We start from the raw sequence: 25,304 nt of genomic DNA, 5'->3' as shown, positions 1-25,304 counted from the left end.
TATGGTGTCATATCTGTTAGGAAAAAAACAAAACAAAACAAAAACATCGATTTAAATTGAAGTGAATTAATTCCTACGGTTTTATTCTGGCCAAAAGGGTATACGATATTTAAAGCGAAATTGTGTTAATATGGGAATTTTGTGCAATTTACCACCCCCCCCCCCCCTCGCAGTTTCTGAGTGTGACACCATTGTCGTAATCACAAATCCCAAGTCTGTAACTACTTCTCAGATGTTGACTACAAACAAATCTCATTACATCATTACAGTGTTATTTGTTGAAAACTTGTTACACAGCGCAGAAACATGTGATGCGGGGCAGAGTGGCTGAGACACAGACACCCTTCTCCCTGTTACAACACACTGTACCCTCAACAGGATTTTTAACATGTTATTTTGAGGTAAAAAGTTACATTATGTTGCCGTACATTTACTTAATCATGGAAACAGGCACATCAGTCGCTGGTTGTGCTGCCAGCACTCGGACATTGCATCACCGAGCTGCTACCAGTGACTTGAGCTCACACTGCGGCGATCTTTGACCTCCATTATACAAAGTGGCGTCGACTTTGGAGCCCTTTGTTGTCTGTTGACATGACATAACACAGTCACACACTGTACGTGATAAACAAGACAGGGATTTGGGGCTTCAAAGGAGCTAAAAATCGCTGACTCCACACAGAGCAGAGCCGGCAGAGTTTGCCCTTGCATTTTTTTTTTTTTGTGTGTGTTGAACTTGTTTCAGAAGCCAGCGAGAGAAGAGAAGATCGTCTGTTTAAATTTAATCAGTATTCGCATTGGTTGTTTGTGTCTTTGATTTATGAGTTTTGTTGTAGAAATGAGGATCTAAAACTTTGGTTTGTGGAAGCTGATGTTTGCTGTTTTCGCATTGGTTTTCTTTACTTATTTACTGTCTTGATATTGTGTTTGAAAATGTGTGTATGGCATTGTGGATCTATGAATTTGTGATATGGGCCTAGCTGTATGTGTGACACAGTAATTCATTCAGTCATTTGTGAAGTATTTTTATTCCTTTTTCTATATTATTTTAGTGGGGTTTTTTTTAAATCATGTTTTATTTTTTAATTATTATTTTTTTTTTACAGTTTAGTCTTAAATCTTGGCTGCAGAAACATGGTGGGTCATATTTCCAATGTTGATGTAGGCAAGAAAAAGAGGTACTGGGTAGTGAGATTATACAACCACCATGGTACAGGACACTAATTCCTCTGCAAGAAATGTCAAGGAAAATCACCTTATAGTACTGGACACTGGTATTAACAGGCGGTGCAAAAACACCCAAGCTCCTAGTCACCGAGATGAAACAAGAGGATCTTCCACATAGACAATTAGACTGCTGCGCAATCACAATGTTTCAATCTACAGCCTTTCTTGACACCCTCCTCCCTGCTGTAAATCGTAGCCTCGACCCTGAGGGAGTCCGTGGAAGCAGTAATTATCAATTAATTGTTCGTAGCCCGGAGCCTGGACAGACATAGGCCTTTGGACATGTGATCGGGGCGGAGGAACTTTTCTCTTCCAATTAGACCAGCGAAGTGGAGAGGGCGACGGCATGGACCATCAACCACGACAGTGCCGGCGAGCGGACTTGTGGGACACGGGGAGGACAGGCGGCAGGCGCTTACGAAAGGCGTGCTGCAGAGCTGAAGGGCTGCCACGGGGCCTCCTCGGCCGCTGACCAGGGCGGGAACAGAGATGAAGATGTAGAGAAACAAAGGAGGAATTTGAGAAAGTGAGAGCAAAGACGTGGGGCTGGCTTTCTGCACACCTCAAAGGTGTAGTACGGGGTTCCTATTGGGGAAGTGGCCTGGATCTGGGAGCAGGGTAGCGTGGATGGTTATCTGTACTGTTTTTTTGTTGTTGTTTTTTTTAATCACAATAAAATAAAATGGGAAAAGGTTGCCTTTTTCATGTAGGGCTGTAGTTACGGTATATATTATATACATTTTGGAGATGCCCACCCCATTGTTTACTCCTTGGCTGAGGCTTTAATTTGCAAGTGCTGATTAATTTCTTTATTCCAGCCTTCACGCTTTACGTCTCACTTTGCGTGAGCCTGTGTTCTGAGCGGACGCAAGAAGACAAGGCAGGAGTGAGTGACAGCTGAGCAAGAGACAAATTAGCGCTCAAGGATTTATGGGGCCGAGATGTTAGGATGACTCTGATGGGCTTACCAAGTGATTGGTGTGCTGGCCTCGCTGAGAATCCCGCTCTATGAAGAGCCCCCGTAATACTTCAACACAAGAGCCCCGACGGCTCATTTGAAAGCCAGACACAGCACATGAAGTCAGTCTACCGAGCCAGCATCCCTCTTCATAAACACTTAGTGCGGGGCTGATCTTCAGCTGAATGCTTTGGCATTGAATCAGCATAGAAACTAACAAGAATGATACATAAATGATTTTTTTTTTTTTTTTTTTCCCCCACCCTCCAGAACAAAATCAACGGTGAGTCACAGTTGCTTAGGTAACACTAACTTTCTGCTTTCGGAATAAAAAAGCAGAGCATGAAAAGAGCAGAAGAGCGTCTGAGAGCTTCAGGTGAATGCAGGTTTTTAATGTGACTGCTCTTCATCGCGTTCACATATGCTTCTCATGCACTTCTCAAGAGGAACTTAACCAGGCCCTCTTTCTCATTTGAGCCGAATTAATTATAATAAAACACAGAGAGCAAGATGCACAACAATGGGGCATCAATAACCTCTGACGGTATCATCAACTCAGAACCTTGGAACACCTGGGTCCACTTCATCAACTCGCGCCCGTAGATTTATGAAGGCAGAGTGCTACGGGTTCCGGGCAGAAGGGGGGGGGGGGTACGTGTGGATGATGCAGCTTCATTAAGAGAGAGTATAACGGCTCGCCCGAATGCATTATGGCATCTGTATGAGCTATATCATCTGGGATATTAAATATTTACAGTCACTGTGTGCATATGGAATTACTCCTGCAGACACACACACACACACACACACACACACATCCAGTGGACCGCTTATTCATCTTAGGCTGCATTAACATCCGTCATCTGGAGAGAAAAAGGGAAAAGGCAGCAATCTGTTTTTGTGAAAATGATCGTGGGCATCAAAGTAAGACATGATGAACAACAGCAGATCAGTAATCAGCCTTTTAGGCCTGTGCTGGCATAGTGGCAACACTTCTGAATGAGAATTAACCTTAAGTGTATCACCATATGTGAAAGGGAAATCTAACCAGGTGTCTTTCATGCAGGCTTATAATTGAAAAAATAAAAAAATAAAAAAAATAAAATAATTCATTCAGTATATTTCCGAGATCTTCCTTTTATTAAAAAGAATGGTGCAATATAAATACCGTATAGTACAGACACTCAATCCGCAGAGCAATGTACACATCCAAAATCCAAATATACTCAAACTCAGGCCATTATTCAGATAGGATTTTTCTGTTAAAGTTATGAGTTATAATATTTCTATGAAAGCAAAAGTCAAAGTTGATTATTTAAGGACATTGGGCCTCATTCCCCAATATCTTCTTAAGAATCTTCTTAGATTCTTTCTTAAGTTGTTCTTAAGAGGTTCCTTAAGATCCTGGATCCTGGATAAGAAAAAAATGTATGAATGCCACAATATTCGTAAAATCTTCCTAAGTGGGACTTAAGAACAAATCTGTTCGTAAGAACGGTTCATGAATGAGGCCCATTGTTTTTCTGCAATAGTTATTAAATGTATTTACATAATATGTATTAGATTTCACGGGAAGTGGCAGGGTCCGCCACTCCCTCTTAGGCTTCTCAATTTGTCAATATCAGCCTCACTGCTTGTTGTTGCAATTGCAATTGACTAACTTCTTGATTTAATGATTTAACACAGTCCGCATTCAGAGACTGTGCCTTTAAATGAACTCAGCCTCCTCAATATAGTGATGTCACAAGTACAGTCACCACCCTAAGCCATGCCCACAGCAATGGTTTGCAATAGCTGATAAAGAAAAATGGTGGACGCCTGCTCAGGCTTGTGAGAGCTGACCAATCACAGCAGACTAGGCTTTTCAGGAATGTTGGGGGTGGGCTTAAAGAGATAGGCACTTAAATGGAGCGTTCAGACATAGGGCGAATAGAAGTGCCGCAGGAATGGACAACATGAGACAAATAATGTGCTTTTTTGAACATAAAAAGCATCTAGATATTAATTTATTTATTTGTATTATTTATATATAAGTATACACCTTAGGTGAAATGTATGAACTTAAAAAAAATGAGCATAATATGAGACCTTTAAAGAAAAGTTAATTTAAAAACAGGTCATTTTATAGAGAACCATGAAAATGGATTTTCTTTATTGAGGAATTCTTCAGAGAGGGAGGCTACAGACTAACATATTGCAAGGTTAATGGGTGGAAAACTTGCTGTAACTCGGAATGAAAGCCAGAGCATGACACTTTGCATTATTTTTATGCTAATGTGCACCACTCGTCAGCTTTTTCTCACCCGAGGGGGAAAACACAAACCTTCTTTGTATTATGTTTTCATGGCTTGTCACAATAGGAAAACACAGACCGGCTCAGTGTTTCTCTGTGCGTATACCCACAACGAAGCTGTTTTGATACCAGTCGCTCTGGAGGGAGAGCTCCACATTAATATTTCCAAAAATTCTGAGTGCCCAAAAAAGAGGAAAGACAGACACTCGTTTGGGACTTTGGTTCATACTGTGTGAAGGCGATGGCTCGTCATCTGGAGCGAGTCGCTTCAATTATGTTCAGGGAGTGTGTGGAAAACAACGACGGGACTCTGACTCGACACTTTTTGTTTCATTCTCCTGTCATTTTAAAACGGATAACTAAAACAGCAGCGTATGGGTTGTGAGCGCTGCCAAATCATCATCATCCTGGCGTGGTACATTAAGGTGGTTAAAATATACTAATAAATATAGGTAATAAATGCTCTAGTGTGCAGACTCACACTTTCTTTCACACGGTATTTAAAGGGGCACTATATAGTTTTGGATAAGAAATTCAAAAGCAGAATTTTAATATTCATAACATGAATGACGTAGTATAATACAAACTCAGAAATATTTATCTTTTCCATCACTGAATAAACAGGAAAATAAGGTCCCTGGAACACTGTTTGAGGCTAGGAAGGTGGCAGGGTCCGCCAAATATAAACAAAGTAAAACAGTAAAGGCTTGTGTTTTCCTTTGTTTGCTTCAGTTTGTTTATTCAGTCATGGAAAGTAAGAGGGTTTGTTTATTTAGTTTGTTCAGGCATAAAAATAAAATCAATGGAGATCGTTCTCTTCGTTTTAAAATGTCCTTTCCAAAACTACATAGTGCACCTCGAATGTGTTTGATGTGCATGGTTTTGTAAACTTCTTACAAAGTCTTATGAAGTCTTATGATGTGAAACAGTAAAAGTGCACCGCAACAACAATATAATTAAATGCTTTTTTTTTTTCCTTCTTCAAATGCTACAAACATCATCCATAATTACAGCACTACAGACTTAATTTGTAGAAATGAAATGCCCCCCACTGAAAATGTACAAAAACCTACACGCAGGAGCAGCTCGTTGTAATAAAAGTTGAACAAATTGTGGTTTAAACGATGCAACATAACTGGAGCACTTTGAGTACTAAATTCTTATATTAAAGCCCGGCGGAAAAAATAAAATCTTTAAATATCACTGCCTGGAAGCGAGGCCAGACCTTTTCTTCATCTCACTCTAACACTGTATTCTCTGACCTAATTCACAAACAGACTATATAATATAGATGTCCCCCCCCCTTCCAGATTTGTTTTTATTTTTAACCCTTACCATCAGCTTCGGTGTCACAGTGTCACATCAGCACAGTGAACCGAAGCTGTGGCAGCAGATGTCAGCAACAGTTTTTGCTTTTGCCTTCAGTATAACCCCTAAAACCAGACTATTACACATGCAGCTATGTGTAATGGTTTTTGTTTCATTATAGGTCTGCTATCATTTATTTCATTTTTGTCTGCTGTGATAACCAGAGACGGCAGTTATTTTTGGTAGAATTTATTTGGTGATGATAGGAAACAGGATGCTGATAGATGATTCATATCCCCAACACAGATAATGGTTTATTTTACATCAGGCTAATGCCAAAATAAAAGAAAAACAAACAAATATATATATATTATTTGGAAAAACTGCACTTTTTACAAGATGATTTAAAAAGGTAAAACACAGGTAAACAACAATATTGGTGAACAAAAACATTTTACACATGATGCTTAGACTATATTGGAAGATATCATCTATTTTCACACATGAACAACAATCAAAACACAGCTGAAAACCTATTATTATTTCAAATTGGATTTTTTTTGCAATGCTTAAATCTAAATTGATGATTTCTGGAAAGAAAACAAATGTTGTTTTGCGAGCAGCACCGATGCAAATAAGAAAAGATGCAATGCATAAGAGACTCAGAGGGAGAGTTGCGCATCCTGGGTGTGTTTTGTATATAAAAAGATCCATGTGATTTGTGTCCCGCTCCAGTTTAGAGGCTACAGCCTCCAAACCAGCACACCCAAGGAGAAGCAACCCACCTCAGGCTGCGGTTCCCATCTGCCTGGCCTCTCCCTCCTCCTCTCCCTTTGACAAGGCCGCAGCCTGTAGTCATCAGTCTTCAGTCCGTGTGTGTGTGTTTGTGTGTGTGTTTGTGTGTGTGTGAAAGAGAAAGAGAAAATAGGGAGAAGGTGCAACATTACACATTCACCACCGGACCGTCTTTTCCCACTCCCACTCCCTCTGGACAGTGCTGTGGTAGCGGCTAGCCGGCTAACTGGCTGCCGTAGCTGACATGACATGTTTCCCCAACAGAGCGCGGCCCCCTCCTCCCCTCCCTGGATCAAATCAAACCAGTGGGCTGATGCAGTGTGATTGGAGCTCTGGTACTGTCTAATAGCCCAGAGACAGAGCCTGACGCACACTGTTGTCTCTATCACTGCCTGATTCACCAGAACAATTCCTCATATGCGAGCTACCCAGGGATGTGCATCTAGCGGGATGAGAGTCATTTCTACAGCTTGCAGTGCGGCTTTACAGATGTGACTATTCCTACTCCATTACAAGTTAAAGTCCTGCATTCAAAACCTTACAAAAGTGTAGTCAGCAGAAATGTACCTCAAGTATTAAAGGAAAAATACACAGACAAAAAGACTCTTTCACTTTTATTGTCCATACATATATAGCAAAATTGATTAGGATAATAAATGCATCAATGTGTAAAGTAAATGTATCTAATGAAGACTTTTGTGAATATAATTACATCGTTACATCTACATCTACAACCTTAACTACTTTGAACAAGTGATAAGTCTGTGAAACACAAATATGGTGTCAGACCAGCTTTTAATCAGATTTTAACCTACTTTTAATCAAGTATAGATAAATACAGATACTTGAAACTTTCTAAAAAATATATTCTCGCTGCTCTGTCAGATGTTTTCACTATTATGAAAGATGCTCGAATTTTTGTTACAACAATGCATAAACTGATAATATGACAATGTTGTTGATGGTGATTAACCTACAGAGAGATATCACCTGAATGTGCAGCTCCCTTCAACTTAACGGAGCGTTTTAGCATCTTTCAGCCCACATTTTTGGTTTTCGAGCCACAACTTTAATGTTAAATAACACACTGTAAACAGATAGAGCTGGTGAGTTAGAAGAGTATTTATAAGTTGTATCCATAACAAGTTGGTAGAGACCAAAGACAGAGCAACAAGGCTGTGAATATTGACATGTATTTGCCAGGTTAAATGTCGGAAGCAAGTTTTTCGATGATAGGCCAATGTTGTGTTCACTATTTATTTCTGCCAAGTGACCAAAAAAAAAATCAAAAATCGCATGCTGTAGGGCTCAATCACTTCAACTAAAATGACTTGATAAGACAAAACATGATGTGCACTGAACCCATTTATCATATATTTCATAATCAGATCACATTTTATTTGGAAAATTGCATACTGCAAAGTGACTTGATAAATGTAAAAAGTACCATATTTGCCTCTGAAATGCCAAGAAAAAGAAGTACTTGAGCAAACTACAAATACCTCTAAATAGTACAAGAATTTTACACACAAGCTAGCATGCACATACTGTTGTTTTTTTCTTTATTCATTACCTAGTCACCACTTTGTCAAATTGTCTGGTCGCCTACGCATAATTTAAGCGCCATCGTACAATCCTTTCATATCAGCAGAAATGTTCATTTCGGGCCAATGCTGGTATTTCTTTCTGAAGTCGTGCTAATATCAGCATGCTTCCGTGATCTGGAGCCAATGAGATCAGAGTTGACTGCCAGACAGGCTCATCAGGGAGTCCTCCTGGTGACAGATCTTGTAATGTGTGACCCCCTGTCGCTGATCAGTCATGTTGTGTGATTACAAGACAGAATGTTGTCTAGCGTGACCAGCACAGCGATCCGATGACTTTGAGAGCCGTGTCGTGCAACCGCGGCATTACCTGCGGGCCTGAGCCTCCTAAAACCGGTCACCTTTGAGGCTTTCATCAATGTCAGCATCCAAGCAAAAGGTGACCAAACACAAACACATTCACCTCGGGCACAGGGACTCCCCGCTGAGCTATCACAACCACAACCAGTGACCCTCGACAAGCTCCTGTAAGTCTCTGGAGTGCCCCCCCCCCCCCCCCCTCCTTTCTGCAGCTCTGACACTCTCTCCTGCAGCCGGCAAGCAGGAGTCGTCAAACTCTCTCCATCTCCCTGAAAGTCTCTCTCGGTCTCTCACTTTCCTAATAAGAATCAATATCAGCTCTCTTAAAAGTCATCAAGCACAGAGGTAAAAAGGCTCAAGAGCATGAAATTGCAGATGGGAGAAGGTGTACTTATGCAACACTAGGCTGCGATATAGGCCTCAAATGGGTAGAGCTGCCGCCGGCATACAGTAGAGAGAGAGAGAAAATGACTACTACAGTGAAAGCAGTGCGAGAGAGAGTCAGAAAAAAAAGAGGGGGGGGGGATAAGAGCAGAAGCAGAGAGTAAAATAGAATAAAATGGAGAAAGTGAAAGGGTCAGTGGAAGGAGGCACTTCATGCGGCAGAGACGCGGTTCTTCGAGGTGTTTTTTTCTCTCTTTTCTTCTCGTGGACTCGCGCATCAAACAAGCGCGGCTGGAAACCATATCATGTCGGCAGCTTAGCTCGCATTCTCCCTTCCTTAAAGCAGTAAACACGCGGAGCGACTTGAAGGCGGGAAACGCACAACAACAAAGAGTTGACTCTTTGGGATCGACGGCACTCTGACGCTCTCCGTTTTCATTACCTCATGCCATCCTGGAAGCCAGGTGAGACCCGCCGATGGAGCTATGGATTACCCTGCATGGACGGGACACGGAGTCTGAAGCATGAAGGACACGGATCGTGTCAGCCAAGGCGAAAGGCGTATTACAACAGAGAGCAGACCTCAAGGACTGGAGTAGATTAAAACTGATTGAAATCCTATTTGTGGCGTTTGGGGTCTTTTATGTCAGCCTTCTCTTTTCGCCCTCCCTCCCTCCCTCTCTGGCGCATTGTCCCCAAAGTGAGCAGAGGCTGAGTCTGAATAAACAAATAAGATTGCATTTGTGGAGACAAGCATCTCAGATTTGCATGGCAATAATATCAAGCTCTGGGATTTTGTAATATGAACAGCAATAAAGGTGTTTGTTTTCTTCCGATACAAGGCAGTGCGGCAGTACATGAGGAAAATGGTGAATTGCAATCCGACGTAGGAAAACACTCGCACACACAGAAGTGACTCCGTCTACATACATTTATAGCTTATGGTTGTGATCTGCAAAGTGATGAGAGTCTGTCAAATACATTCAGCCTAATAAGGATAGTATAAAAAGTATAAAGAAGCACAACATGGAAACACCTGAGTAGAACTGAAAGTATCTTAAGGATCCAGCGTGCATGATTTGGTGTCATCTAGTGGTGAGGCTGCCTCTTGCAACCAACTGAACACCCCTCTGTGTTTGGTTTGTCCATTCCGGAGCTCCTATGGAAGCAAGGCCGTTGAACGTTGGCTGCGAGCTCGTAGCTAGTTGCTAGTACTTTCCGAAACTCAACCTTTTATGAAAACAACAGCAACGGGAAGAGGCTTTTGATCTTTGAGTTTATCCTAAAGACAGCGCTTGTCTTCACCCCGGTAGTACACTGTCTGGAATGAAGGACTGTATTTGGCCTTGTAGATTGTTTCTGAATCTGACACCAGCACTGCAACTACCAGCCATGAATGTAATATACTTAAAAATAAAATATTTATTGGGAATGTTTATGACTAAAGGAAATTCTGTACATCAAATACAACTGCAGTATGAGGTTTTTAGTGTTTTATATTCTCAGATTTTTTTTTTTAATTAATTAAACGTCTGGAACTTGGAATAATTATGTGCAATAAAAACATTTAAAAAAACACTTCAGCCACAATGTTTTGTAATATGTAATTCATTAGCATTGTAAAAAGGTTAAGGTAAGAAGTAAGGTAAGGTAAATGCAGCATATTATCGATCAACCAGTTGACGACCTTGCTAATTATTGGATCAGATTTTCTAAATTTTTTCCTGCATTGTTGTGCTCATTGGAAAAAAAAAACATTACAATAAAAAATGTGCCACTTTGGCTCTAATGCAGCATGCAAAATATATCAAATAAATGTAACGGGGTTAAAGTAGAATACATTTGCCTCCAAATTGTAGTTGAGTGCAAGTATGAAGCAGAAAATGGAAATACTCAAGTCAAGTACAAGTACCTAAAAACTGTACCTGAGTAAATGTACTTTGTAACATTCCATCACTGTCATTTAAAATGACCTAAATCCATCTTAATGAAGGCTCTACACTGCCGTAAAACTGATCGTCTGTATATTTCTCAACACCTGACAGGACCAAAATACTTCTGACTCTCCATTACCGCACCACTTCTCTCGGCCTCTCAGGTCACTCAGTACTAGACTGATCACTGTCCACAGAGTCCAAACTGTCATTGAGAGAATCAGCATTTTGTTAGTTAGCACCACCGTTATCCACGTGGCACTTACCTCGAGACAACTGTTATTTTATTACTGGGGGGTGGGTGGACGCGTTTCGTTTCACTCACCCGAGAAGTGCACACCGAGTCTTTCTGTTCTTTTGGTTTCAGAGCAAACCGCAGTTGCATAAAGGTAACGGAGATATTCAACCCCTATGACCACACAATGCTACCAGGGGATGGAGAGGAGGGATGGCAGATTAACAAGAGGGATGCATTTTGACTCTTTTAGAAAGAGGGGGTTGTATCCCTCCTTATATCACCTACTATTGATACCTGTTCCTTTGTTTTGTTTTTTCCAATTTCTTGTAGCTGCATTTCACAGTGACTGGCTTTTGTTACTGAAATACACAAATAAACCCTAATATGATGACAGAAGTAGCCGTGCTAATACAATGAATCGCCATTGTTCTCTCTTACATCTCTGTAGCGACATAACGACTGTAGGAGCATCATTTTGAGATTTTATTTCGTGTTCATTTTTCGGTCGGGTGGTTGGTTGCACTGCCATCCACCTGCGCAGGTCTGTAACAAGTCAGCAGATAAGCCTAAGCTCTCTTCAGAAAAAAGAGCCAGGCCTACACAAAATGCCACAGCACTCCATGGAGCCCACATTGTGACAAATGCCTCCTGATACTATCTGGATACTGTGGATTCATGCAACATCAGTACAACTTATTCAGTGGCGAAAAGAGGGAGCAAAGTGACTCCACGGCGTTGGCGGTCATGTCTACATGATCAGATTTTTCTTTCTAGGACTCGGACAAAGTGCACATATCTCAGCGTGAAGTAGTGCGGCCGAAAGAAAACACTGAATTTGGAGAAAGGTCAGGTCTCCAAAGTCCTCTGTGCCTGCCACATAAATAGATAAATAAGCTTCGGTACGCTCACACATGGTGAAAAGCTTTCTCCTCAAACGACCAGCAGGTAAAAAACAGTCACACTGCGCTCTGAGGACCGAAAGCTCCTCCGATCCGACACACAACTGTGAGGCCACGGTTGAATGAAAAACAAGACATCCAAAAGTACAGTTCGCTGCAGGTCTGTCCTAACTAACAGAGCCGTTTAGTCTGCCTTCACCTGCCGCATGAACCCTCCCGTCCCTCCTCAGGCTAGAGGCCACATCTTGTGAGGGAGAGGCCCGGTGACAGGCACCCTAAGAGGCGGCGGGACCACAATGAAGATGTCAGGAATAGATGGAAGAAGAGCCTGAGTCACACCATCGTTCAGCCCCATCCTCGAGATACATTGAGCTGTCATGGAGGCAGAGTGGTGACCAGAGGAATGGCTCCGGATTCTCCTCCATTAGATGTATGTGAGGAGGCCGGGGCAACATCTAATGAGACTCTTCGCTGTCCACCGCACCAAAAGTACATTACAAATATACAGTCTACATCGTCTTCACATCGCTGCTGTGAAAACCACGCAGCTCCAACTTCAGTCATTTTGAGAATTTTAATTACACATCACCAATTTATTGGCTGAGAGACTCCTTTGGCCGCTGAGCCTGCACAAACCATTTATAAACCTGTCAGCTTCTTTAAAAGCCATTGTCATGAAGCTGACGAACAGGGCCGTTGTTCTTAGATTATGAACAGCGAAATGTTTTTGGGAGGCACATTGTTTTCACAGCACAGTGACAATTTTTGGTATTTTAGACGGGAAATATAATAATTTGCACACTTGCATTCAGAAAGGTGTGTCGGAGAATACATGATGTAATTAAAGGTCCTATTTGTAAGAAAAAACCTTACAAACAGGACCCTTACTAAACTCGGGTGGGCCACCATCCCAAAGCATCAGTATACGACAAGATGGGACTCAAAATCTACTTTTCTTACAAATAATACCTTTATGTAACACAAATAAACTTATGGTATATTAACTAAATGAATACATCGCTTCACCAAATATTTAAAAAAGATATTTAAATTTACCATAATTAAATATCAACTAAGTATAGGAGCTATTTGTTTCGACAATTGTATGCACACATTTATGTCTATTTATGTTCGTCTGAAATGCACTCGTTTTATATATGCAACAGAGGGGAAAATAAATTAAAAAAACAACATAGGGAATATTTATCTTCCATATCATCACTGTTTGGCAAAAATAAAGTCTAGGCATGAGGCGTTGCATAGACAAGCCACTATTCCTCATTTAGGGTGAACATTTACTGTTATCGCCTCCGTTTTTAATGTCCATCCATGCATTTTAGGTTGTGCTCTATCTTGTAAGCATTGCATCAGTGTATTCCTCTCCAGAACTCCTAAATGCAGATTATGTTCTCAAATAATTGATTAACTGTCACGGCCGATGAAATGTCAGAAAAGAGTGAAAAATAGCCATCACAGTTTCCTCGAGGCTTAGCTTAGCTCGACTACATGTCCGAAACCATGATAGATATGAAATTTTACTTCAAAAATTGAGAGGATCGTTCAATTCATCTTCTGTCAATCAATTCAGCATTCTGATTCAGGTTGGAGCGCTGTGTGAAATGTAAGCTTGTTTGAAAAATGCTGCTGGCACTGAATTCAGAATGAGCACAAAAACACTTAAGTTTATCAGTTTCGAATACTATTTTTCGATGCTTAACATTAAAGGTGCACTTTGTAACTTTTGGTCACGTAGTCTTGAGCTGCAGGACTTCGATATGGGCAATGTGCTGTCTTTATTCCTACCAAACCATGTCTCTAATACAGGCCTGTTTTGCTCTAATGTTTACTGTAAGCAATTGGGAAATTAACAGTGTGTCTAAAACTCGTGTTAGCTTTCACAAACTGCTTTTCAATCCATTGAGAGCCCCGCCTCTTTGTTTGTTTACAGGCCAGTAAAACAACTTGCATAGTGTACCTTTAAGTCCTTACAAGATAAGGTAATAGTTAACAGATAATAAGGCATCTTTAAATTAAAGGCGTATCAACATTGATAAGACTTTATAAGTGTTGAATATAGCATAATGGACATGGTTTTCTCTCTCAAAATAAAAGTGTCTATGATGATATTATGAACTCTTATATATGTGCCTTATTACATTTATTCATTCATTTTCAAGTGATTATAACCTAAGTATTATATGACATTTCACACAGCTTCACAACTTTTTTTTAATCAGAGCTGTAATAGAAACGCACTCTGGCGGACATTATTCCACAAAAAGTCTCACTATTCCATGAAATATAAGCCCATCTGTTGGTAGGGGATTTAAGAAGCCCCCCTGCAGCCACTTTTCGAAATGATTCAACTGTAAATTGATTTGTTGCGGGCTGTACTAACCTCACAAAGACAGCCCTGTGATCCACTTTACTCCACAATGAAGGTTTATCCACCTTAAGCCTCTACTTAAAAACCCGCCGCACTGTGACTGCCCTGTGACTGATGACATGATTCAACACTTTGATATTGAAGAATTTTTCTTTTTCACGTGCTCCTGCACCAACATCAATGTAGGAATCAGACACGCCTCAGGAAAAAAAAAAAAGAAAAGGCGCGCTAACGTTCGGGTGGTTTAAACTCAAGTGGCCCCCCTCAAAGAACGCCTCCTCTTACCGTCCACACAGGCGGGTCTGGCTCTTGTAGTTCCAGCGATCTGGCCCTTCTTACAGGCGCAGCGGGCCGTCTGCCTGGCGATGGTCCGCCGTGGTTGGCTGCTGTCCCTGTCCAGCGTCACAATCTCACATGTCCCCGCTGCCAGCTGGCCTGGAAATGACATTGCACCACAGAATGCGAGGTCAGAGAGATGAAATCATAAACAGGGAGAAATAAGCCAGTCTGTCTCATCTGTTCAATTGGTGCTCTGTCACATGTTCAGTGGTCTCCCTCTGTTATTTTTCGTAAGCCTTTTGTAGCTCAGTTGGCAGGACATGGCACAAATACTACCAAATTTTGAAGGAGTCGGTCTCACTGGAAGCACTGACACAAGAGCCTGCACTTTTATCTTTAAACAACACCAGTGGTGAAAAGCACATTTACACAAGTAAGACATTTCACTCCACTTAATGTATTTGCGTGTCTGTAATTCATTGAAAGTCCTATTTTTCTATAAGATGTGAAAAAAGTCTGTAAGGTTTTACCTGCGTAAAGATTAAAAAAAACAACGTGATCTCATTAAAAAAATTATAAATAAACAAATACTTGAATCAAAGTGACTTTGACCAAACTGGATATGGTTTTTGAATGTTAACGTTTATGCCAGAATAGACATGGGTTCCTTAAAGTTTGGCAGATCCAGACCCTTCACCCAGAACAGTCCTGGATGAATTACTCAGAAGCCGACAGAGGTTACTGGTACTGAGCTGCTCACTGATAGAACTGCATGAGTGAAGGGTCTTTAAAAGCCGTCGGTAGAGGAACGAGTTTTAAATTTCAGCTACCTAAAGACTGCCCACAAGCTATTTCCCATTAAGGGCCACATCCTATCAGCACACCTCTTTGAAGGTAATGTACCCATTAGCCATGGATGAAACACATGAATACTGATGAACTTTGTAATTGCTGCCAAGCCCCCCCCCCCCCATCTCTTACACACGCACACACACACACACACACACACACACACACACACACACTATGTATTCAATCAGGTGACCTTTGGCCCTGTAGCCGGGCCCTTGCTGCTCGCAAATTAACCTTTGTCTGTGTGTGGAGGCCCTCTGGTGCCATCCTGGAGAGGCTTATCAGGAGCTAATTGTGATTGGCAAGAGGATGGAAGTTGTGATTAAATCTGGACTTGTGTCCCGAACACTTGGGTGGCCGCCTTAATGAACTGAGCTGCGAGGGGTCACAGCCGGGGTAATAGGGATCTATCAGGATTCATCCACATGCCGGTACCTGTGGTGGCCATGGCCACAGAAGGAGGAAATGTCTGCATATGTAGAAGTGTGTCCCCTTCTTAACATGAGGGAAAAAAGCACAAACATAATGCAGCTTTAGTACCATGCTGCCGCTTCCCACTCAATAAATGCGTTTTCCCCATTATAACCTTTCTCCTCCCTTTGACCTCAGCCAAGGAGGTTATATTTTCACCCTTATCTGTTGGTTGGATGGTTGGTTGGTTGGTTTGTCAGCAGAATTACACAGAAACTACTGAACTTATTTCCACGTAACTCGGACGGAGGATGGGTTACGGTGTGGATGCAGATAAATGGAACACATGATTCCATTTAATCACATGATTATTCTTTTATATCTTTGTAAGTGTATCAGGGAATAACGCATGAATCTTAATAAAAAAAAATAATAAAAAAATAGATGCCTAGGATCTATGTGATTGAGTACTCTTTAATTATGGCTACTACTATTATGTAGTTATGTATGGTTTAGAACAAGAGTGATACAGGGACATTGAGTTTGGTTGTGAATATAACAAGACATGAGATATTTGAGGATGTCGTCTTGAGCTTTGGGAAACACTGATCGGTTGAGAAAATCGCCGTCGTATTACTTGACGATGACAAATATTGTTAGTTCCAGCCTTAGTTTTCCGATTCGTGACGATGTATGTTGACATCAGGCGAAGGGTTCTTACTTTGGTTGTTTGGCTTAAGGAATTGTCATTATATTTGTTGTCAGTCCATAAACACACACATACCACACAAAACAAAAAAAAATCAAGTGTTGAGAGTGAAACAAAGTTGTGCATTTAACAGCACACATACAGACTGAATGGCCAATGAATTCAACTACGAAAAGTTTAAGACCACTAATCTTTAGCCATCTACATCTCTGCTCTAAAGCCAGCAGCCATACATTAGTGGTATACGCATGGATCCATAAATAACCTCTACCAAGCAGACAGGGGAAGTGATTAAAAATATGCAGAAAGATGTCGTAACACTTGATGCCTTTGCTTGAAAAGGCATGAAAACAAAATCCAATCTGTCATGCCTTTTGCACTTGGGAGATCAAGAACAAACCACCCCCCCACCTCCGCTGCTCCCCTCTTCCTCCTTCCTCCTTTCTTCCTATACATCGCTTGCTCTTTCCTCCTTTTCTCCTCCACTTAACTCTCTCCTCCCTCTTGCAACTCTTCTGTCTTCTCCGGGTGATGCTGGATAATGACTTGTCATGTGTGCTCCCGTGTGTGTGTACGTATGTGCGTTTTACTTCCTGCATCCTACCCCACCCACCATCTCTGCAGATCATCTCAACCGCTGCCTTCTTCCTGCTTCCTCTCTTTGTCAGTTCCTTTTTTTTTTTTTCTTTGGAAGTCTTCCATTTCAAGAAGCTGTAAAGACTGTTTGGATATCTTATGTAACTGCGCGGATCACTGAGGCGCCGAGGTACCATGTGTGAAGTCAACTAGCTCAAAGACTGTGGCTGATGTGACATCGCGATTCTCTGTTGTTCTTCTTTCTTGAGCGGATGCAGCTCATTAATTGCCCACATTCTATCAAACGGTGGCCTCGCTTTTACTGTCACAGTTGTAGCTGCCGGGAAACTGAATTAATTTAATTTTCTTGTTGTTGACATTGCATTGTCATGTACTGTACATTTATTGTCTTCTATACAGCTGCACTGGCTTCTTCAAGGGGACTACAGAGACTGTTCTTTGTTTAAACCCAGTATAAGAATAAAATAATTGTGCTCTGTCTCATGAAATATTTCCTGGCATTGTGTATATAGGTCCTTATCGACAGTAGGACTGTAAGAAATTCTTCACATTTAAGCATTAATTTAAATGTTTCACTGTGGCAAGGGCTACGTAGTATTAACTGCGCTGTTAATCACTATATTTTGAAAATGTTGAAACTCACAAAAGGATCAAATCACTGTTGAAATTCTTAAGTTACTTTACAGGGTACATGGCAAACTATATTTAGTATACTTATATCGCAAAGCTGAAATCTGTGTTTTCCACACATATACTCTGACAGCCACTATACTCTATATTTCTGGCCACCTTATAGAAATATTTGCTTTTAATTGTATTTCCATCTGAGAGAACAACGCCGTCCGCAATGCATGAACAGAATGTTCCCTAGACCAATTGAGGGTCTAAGGACAGAGGATGTCATTCAGTGTACAGATTGTTCAGCCCATTGAGGCAATGTGATTCTGATTTTAGGCAATATAAATAAAACTGAAAGTGATACAGCCTCTCCTATTCAGTGCAGGCCTACATATGGAGTTGTTTGGCAAAAGCTTGCGAGTAAGTAGAGAGATGTGTTTTTGGGGCAACTTTATACAACTTTCAACACTGCGAACGAAAAAAGGGGGAGAGAAACGTAAAAGCGAGGCAAACCAGTGTCACTCAATTTCACTTAAACCCCTAAATGTCAACCTTAGGGTGGCAGCACTAGAAAAGTTAGAGGATAGCCAAAAGTCGTTATGATACATCCTCAGGGAACCATGAATATCTGCTAGATCATTCAGTAAATGCTGACATATTTCACTGGACAAATGCGGTGGTGCTAGAAGAACTGCAATGGGATCACCAAAGTCAGTAGGAGTCATCCTCCAAGGACCATGGGATGTTTGAACCAAATTCCAAAACAACAGTTGTTGTGATAGTTAATTATGGACAAAAGTAGTGATATGATTAACCAACTGATGAATCAACCAATACACCAACAGGGCGAGCCATAGCAAAAAATAAGAAGCTATGACTAAATATGTATCGTTGGTTTTACCCAGAAGGTTGGGTTTATCTTGCCGTGACTCTCAATTCAAGTTCCCCACACAGACTGAGCTAACTGTGCCTTTCCTATGTTTAATATTTTGGGTGTGATTTTCAAGTATTTGAGATAGCAGAGGCTGCAATCCACGGAGAATTGCTAAGAAGCATTAGAGTTTTCAACGAGTTGGTTTCAGCAGCAAGGATTCTAGGTGTTTTGCAGTCTTTCCAAATATTATGTGAGTGAACTTGAGGACAAGCCAGTCTCAGTCCCCCAATAAAAAGCAGGAGTCGACTCCATTCCTCTTTTTTTCTAAAACAAATTGCTCCGAGCATCCCTGTGGCTCAGCCTCCAGAGCGCAGTGCCAGGGACACCACATACATTGCCACTCTTAAGCATAGCAAAACTAAACAAACAAAGCAAAAAAAAAATAAAAAATGAACTGAACCCAAAACTCCCCAACAGAAGAAAGTTTTCCTCTTTTTGTTGGCCTGGAGGGAACTGCAGAAAAAGGTTAGAAAATATTACAGGTCCAACAAGGCAGCTTGCAGTAAGCTCGAATATACGTCTGGTCCAAAAAATAAGCCGTTTATTTCTCTGAATTAAAATGGAATTTTTCATATACAGTGTATATACAAGCAAATAAGATGTAGACTAATCTTTTCACGGTCATCCCGTGAAGAATCTGGATTGTAAAGAGAGAAGCAAGTAATCCTGTTTCTTGGAATAGCCTCATGAATAACGGGGAAAATCTGAAACTGGCAGGTGTCCTCGGTAACAAACCCCAAGCTTGTACCAGTATAGCTATGATTTATCATCACCCTTATCAGCTTCTGTTGTCGAGCAGTTGTCAGCTTGGCTGGCCAAATGGCTGATTAAAATGTATGTGTGGCCACCCTAGAGTGAAATGAAAGCTCTGACTGTGGCAGAAGATGGATTCATGTGGCAGAGCGTACGGCTTAATACAACGTAATATTATTGACATGCTCCTATGCTTTATTATTTCTCCTCCCGCTCCTCACCACATTACAATTGTTCTGCCACACACAGCCGTTTGACAAATGTCCAGCACAGCTAAAACGCAGGAAAAGATGGCTTTCTTTTCCCTTCGATCTTTAGCCAAGATGTCTGAGAGCGTGTTGTTTTTTTATTAATTTTTTTCAGAATAAAATTCTTGTTTTTGCTGCTAAAGAGATCTCAAAACAGCCAAAAAGCTGCTTCTTAGATTCTCAATCTGCTGAATCAAATGCTTAGATATTTATAAAAATCTGTGGTTTAGGCTTGGAAGGAGGGGAAGGTACAGGCTTTTTTTGTCCTTCTGCAGTATGCTGTAGTCATGCTGGGATTGCATACTGTGCAGCACAAGGAACAGCTACCTCCAAAGTATTTCTGAGTGTCCTTCTGAATTGGACACAAAATGTGCTCTGCCATGAAATTTACTGAGGACTGTGAAGTGCAGTCTAACAGAATGAGTGTATAATTATGCCTCATTTTTACAGCGATACTTGTGGCAGCGTACATAAGAAAGATGAGGGCTCCCATCCAATAAATGGAAAAGAAATGTTTACTGATGGTAAATCACCACCAAAGATCATAAGCAGTAAATTATACACATATCACTTGGAGTGGGCGCAATATCTTTGCGTAACCAGTTCTTTTTTTTGTTCTGTTTAACATCAGTTTCAATATTAAAATACATTTAGTCACATTTAAAGTTAATTTCATTAACTTTATTAATATCATAGTTTTATTCAACAAACTCTATCAATGTATCAATGTAATTCTATCATCTGTCTTATAAGTATCCCAGCTTGGGATAAATAAAGTAGATCTAACTATAAGGATGGCTACAGGGTTTAGCTTAAAAGTGTAAACTAACGCATCAGATGACATTGACGCCAAACGAGGGAAGAAGTAGAAAGCTAACAGCCGACATCTTGAATTCATCCCTAGTAACAGGCCTAGCATATTAATATTTAAATTGAAAATAATGGTAACGTTACACCCATAAACTGTATTGATCCTGATAACGGTGTGTTTTAACATCAGCTAACCATTTAGTAAATGTCAGTGGCCTAGCTTACGTGGTTTCCTAATTTGCCTGAGATATTTTGTTTCGTCAGATTTCAGCGATATAGTAGATGCATTGGATCCAGAAATTGTTAATCATTTCCTTTCCCACCAGTAGTGTTGGCTAACCTGTAAAGTTAGCCAACACTACTGGTTTAAGGCTTATTCATGCCCCGTTTATATCCCAAAATAGATGCGTCCATTTCAGACGACGTAACAACTACCCACATGGGTCCAGGTGACGTTTATGGTGCATGGATGGTAAGCAATACATCCAGTAGAGGCTCTGAGTCAATGGTTTCTGACAACGGCAAACATCGGAAAGAAGGTTGTGATAATGAACCTGTTAGGAAAGAGTCAAAAGGGGAGGGAGCGCCGAAGATGGAAGTGTTCTGTAAGGCCTACGATTGCATTTACAGTACTTTCGGATGTCTGCCATTGTTAAAACTGCTTTGTCATGTCCTACGGGAAAAAGACTACATTAGAGTTCCCTTTCCATTCAGTCTGTACAATATTGTTGCATTTTAGCCTCGGTTATGTCCCTGGAAAAACGTCTACCATGTGTGCTTGGGGATATAAGAAACTATTTAAAAAACAAAGCTTGGGTAAGAAATGTTATATCAAATCCTAATTTCTGAAATGACAGATGGGGGACAATTAAGTAATAGGGGTTAACAAAAGCGTTTAAATGGGGGCCATGCTGCTTCCTAGACCCAACCGCACCAGCGTGGTTTGAGCCAACCAACCGACTGATCGGCATCCTGAGAGCTGTGTTTTCGCCAGCAGGGCTAAAAATGTGCATTGTTAGGCGAGGAACATTAAACGCTGAAATATAATATATTGACTTGCATATTAAGGCAAACAATGCTGTTATTTTGCCTCAGAGGAGCCGAATGACTCGTGTATGTGTGTTTGGCTGTGATTTAAAATGTAAGGATGCCAACATGGGACCATGCTCCTTTCTAAACATCAGAATGATGCATGTAATGGCTGAAGCCTGTTCCTTTTCAACACATTCTCCACTTAACCCACAATCCCTTGATGGAGCTCCATGTAGCTGGAAACTAGCATCACATGCTCTCTGCTGGAGATGACGGAGTGTGTACGTGTGTTTCTGTACATTGCCAGACAAAAAAAAATGCTATATCACTCCAGAGTGTTGCAGCTGCTCGGAATGAGAGAGGAGAGTCCGGCGCCAAAACTGTGAGTCTGAAATCCCATTTTGGATCCAAACCCTGCATTAGTAGAACCTTGATGTCATCCCTCTACCCTGAGGCCTGACGGGCTAGTTTTTAAATGAATCCTTTTAACAAGCCTAATCAGAGGCTGGAAGAGCCAGCTGAACAGCATGCGGTGTAACAGGAAAGGAGAGTGGAGCCGACAAGATTACAGCTTCAGGTAAAAGAGCAGTCTGCTGATGTGGGGCTTCAACGGAATCTCCAACTCGCCCTGCAGTTGAGAGCAAGGTCCAGAAACAATGATGCCAGCCAATTGCTTAAACTTCAATTTATTCAGAGTCTGGACCTTGAAAATCGATGACAGCAGTTTGAAGAGTGTGTATGTCCTTGGTTTTTACAGCTGTGAAGAATGGTGTTCCCGTGGCAGGAGGAAGAGAATTTATTTGAATACATTCTGATTGGTTTGTTGGCTGTACAGATGTATGATTTATACAGCGTGGCGGGCGACCCACATGTTTTCTTTCAACACCCATTTCTAGTTGTAAAGTGGTAGTTTGACAATTTGGAAACATACAAAGTGGCTTGTGGAGTATACATGGCAGTGATTGACCTGTTAGCCCTGCCCACTAGTTGTACCGCTCTGCCAATAGATCGTACATTGACTTGATAGGTCGATTTTTTAATCACTGGGTTTGAGGACATTTTTACAGATGTCTCAATTATAATGGTGGTCTATGGGGAAAATGCGTGTTGTGCTGCAATACCTCAAGTGGCCACTAGGCAACATTAGAACTAAGGCTAAACAATGCTTGCGTAGGCAGGTCTATTAATATAGTCACGCTCTGGTATCTGTCAATTCAATTTGAAACTGGTTGTCTTAGCTAGCTTTGCGCCTAGCTGTTTCCCTGTTCCCAGTCTTCAACTAAGCTAAGCTAAGCAGCTGCTAGCTTCATATTGAACTAGCAGGGAGTGATAATGATCCTCTCATTTAATTCATGTAGTTTTTGAGAATGAATTACATCAGAAATGTAATATTAGCAATAGTAAGGTGACAATACAAACTCAGTTTTTCCATAAACAAGCTGTTTGAGGAAAAAAAATGTCCCCAGAACACTTTTTGAAACTAGAGAGGTGGCAGGGTCCGCCACATATCAACAATGACAACAAATTATAATAAAAGAGTTACAGGTAACATTCCACCACCTTGTATCATGCAGTAGATTGCGGTTGGAAAGAACTGAACTCCCTTCAAACCGCCTCAACTTTCAGTAGACTTCCATTTCCCCCCTCCCAAACTCTTGATAGAGTGACCAAAGAACTCATCTTAAAGCTAGCCTTGAAAATTATTAATACTCTGCCAATGCTGCCATGAGTCAGAAAAACTTCTGGAGACAATCCTCATTGGGAGCACTCTCTCATCATGACGAGGGAGTGAGCAGAGGAAGAGAAAGAGAGAACTGTGGTCTTGGCCGATCTATTTTGGGTGAAGCAAGCTCGTCTGAGCGCCTCGCTTGCTTTGTGGAGTCGCTCAGAAAAGTGATTTGATTTTCCTTTTCTGCCCTTTCGTTTCTTGCTAAAATGCTTGGGCAAGCAGCAGTCACACAGAAGCACCGACACACACACACACTGAAACATGAACACGTGCACTTATCAAAGAATACAAGCAAAAATGCAGTATACAAATGCTAAATATAACCTCAAGATAGACCCGAGTCTCTATCCCTCTTTCTCACACACACGCACGCATACACACACACACACACACACACACATATTAGTCAAGTGAATGTTGCCATGCAACCACAGCTAAAACTTAACTTGTTCTGCTTCCTACACATTTCATGAAAATAATTCCCTGCTACTAATATGCTCTCAAAAATCAATTTCAAAGAGCAAGATGAGCACACAGGCTAAAACAGAGCTAACTGTTATTTGTCCAAATTGATGACGTTCCCATCCGCCTTAGCGAAACGGTTGGCTAAGTTTCCAGTTTTGCTGGAGCCCGCCGGATGTACCCTACTAGCTTAAACAGGTTTGATTCTGTGCAAACCAGCTAAACCGAGATATTTCTTAGGTGTAGGTGGAGAGAGCTAGTAGCATATGGCTAGTTAGCAGATGCTCATGATAGCGGATTAGCTCAGCAACACAGGGTGCTTAAGTTCAGTCACAGTTGTCCTGATGAATTGCTGCTATGTTCTCAATCACTGGCGTTCGATATGTTCTACTCAGTAGCGGCTGGGTCATGTGTGAGACCTAGTGGTAAAAATGTGGTATTGCTGATCAGGTATTTGGCTTATTATCAAAACCAGTTTAAAAATGTTTACATTAGCTCAACACTACTTAGTTAACCCTGTTCAATGCTATGTGTACTTCACCTATTGTATAATCTTTTCAAATATTATTCCTATTATTATTCCTTTCCATTCGTATCCATCCTAGTTGAAGGGTTGGCAAGCTTTACTGTTTTGATGGTCGGGTCTGGTGTACGAGCTTAAACCCTTCTTAGCTATAACCGGTAAATGCTAATGGGCCTTGCTGCCATTGTTAGAATGCTGTCACATAAAGCTTAGATGAATGGTGAATGAGGCAACAATAACACCTGCTACAACAACAGCATCACAGAGCCACGGGCTCGGCTGTAAACTGAATAGAGACAGCGAGTCTAACAGATTAAGGATGCATAGTTTTTGTTTTTTCTGGTGTATAAGCTTTTGAATTTTTAAATCTTCAAATCAATAAAGACAGATCAAAGGCACTCTTCTGGCAAAAAGCTTTAAAAGCCTTTATTCAGAGGGCCATTTCCACACTGAAACTCTGAAAAAACATCTTCAGTCTGAAGAGAATGTTTCTGCTGTTGTGCGTGGGTTGCTCAAATTGTTTTTAGCATGCATTGTCAATGTTTTTCAGAATTTCAGGATGAAATATCCATATAAATAAAGGCTTTTTAAGCTTTTTGCCAGAGCACCTTGGATCTTTTTTCTTACTTCTGTGTTCTCGACCAAAGAGCGCCCTTATCACAATTAGTTTGAACTTCTGAGCACTGGAGACTTTTTCTTCCTTTAAATCTTTGGCTTTTGGGCTGGTATTTGAAGAAAACAGGCATGTTGAGGACACTACCTTTGACCTGCATTGGACTACTATTTCACTGTCCTTGAGATCTTTTTGTAGAAGCAAAACCAAACAAAAGATGAATAGAACGCCACTGAAGATATTGAGATTTTGAGACGTACTTCCGTCAACCAAACGCATGTTTCTTTATGCACTGACTTACGATTCAACTAAATTCCACATCCTGTACCTTAATGGGGTTTTCAAAATGGAGCTGGGGCCCCTTTTTCCTACTGTGACCTTGTGTAAAGCATGAAAAGAATAGTGTTT

General features: G+C 41.0%; 1 protein-coding gene across 2 annotated transcripts in view; it reads right to left on the bottom strand.

Annotated features, from left to right (window-relative positions):
- Window positions 1-25,304, bottom strand: part of tafa5a (TAFA chemokine like family member 5a) — a 166,360-nt gene that overhangs the window by 53,695 nt on the left and 87,361 nt on the right. For both annotated transcript variants that reach the window (XM_030439818.1, XM_030439819.1), the window contains exon 2: window positions 14,612-14,761. In XM_030439818.1, the coding sequence (XP_030295678.1) occupies window positions 14,612-14,761 (150 nt within the window). The remainder of the gene's footprint in view (window positions 1-14,611; window positions 14,762-25,304) is intronic.

Source organism: Sparus aurata, chromosome 14 (assembly GCF_900880675.1).
Source record: "Sparus aurata chromosome 14, fSpaAur1.1, whole genome shotgun sequence".
In the NCBI taxonomy this organism is placed as follows: domain Eukaryota; kingdom Metazoa; phylum Chordata; class Actinopteri; order Spariformes; family Sparidae; genus Sparus; species Sparus aurata.
This window is presented reverse-complemented; position numbering and strand designations above follow the sequence as displayed.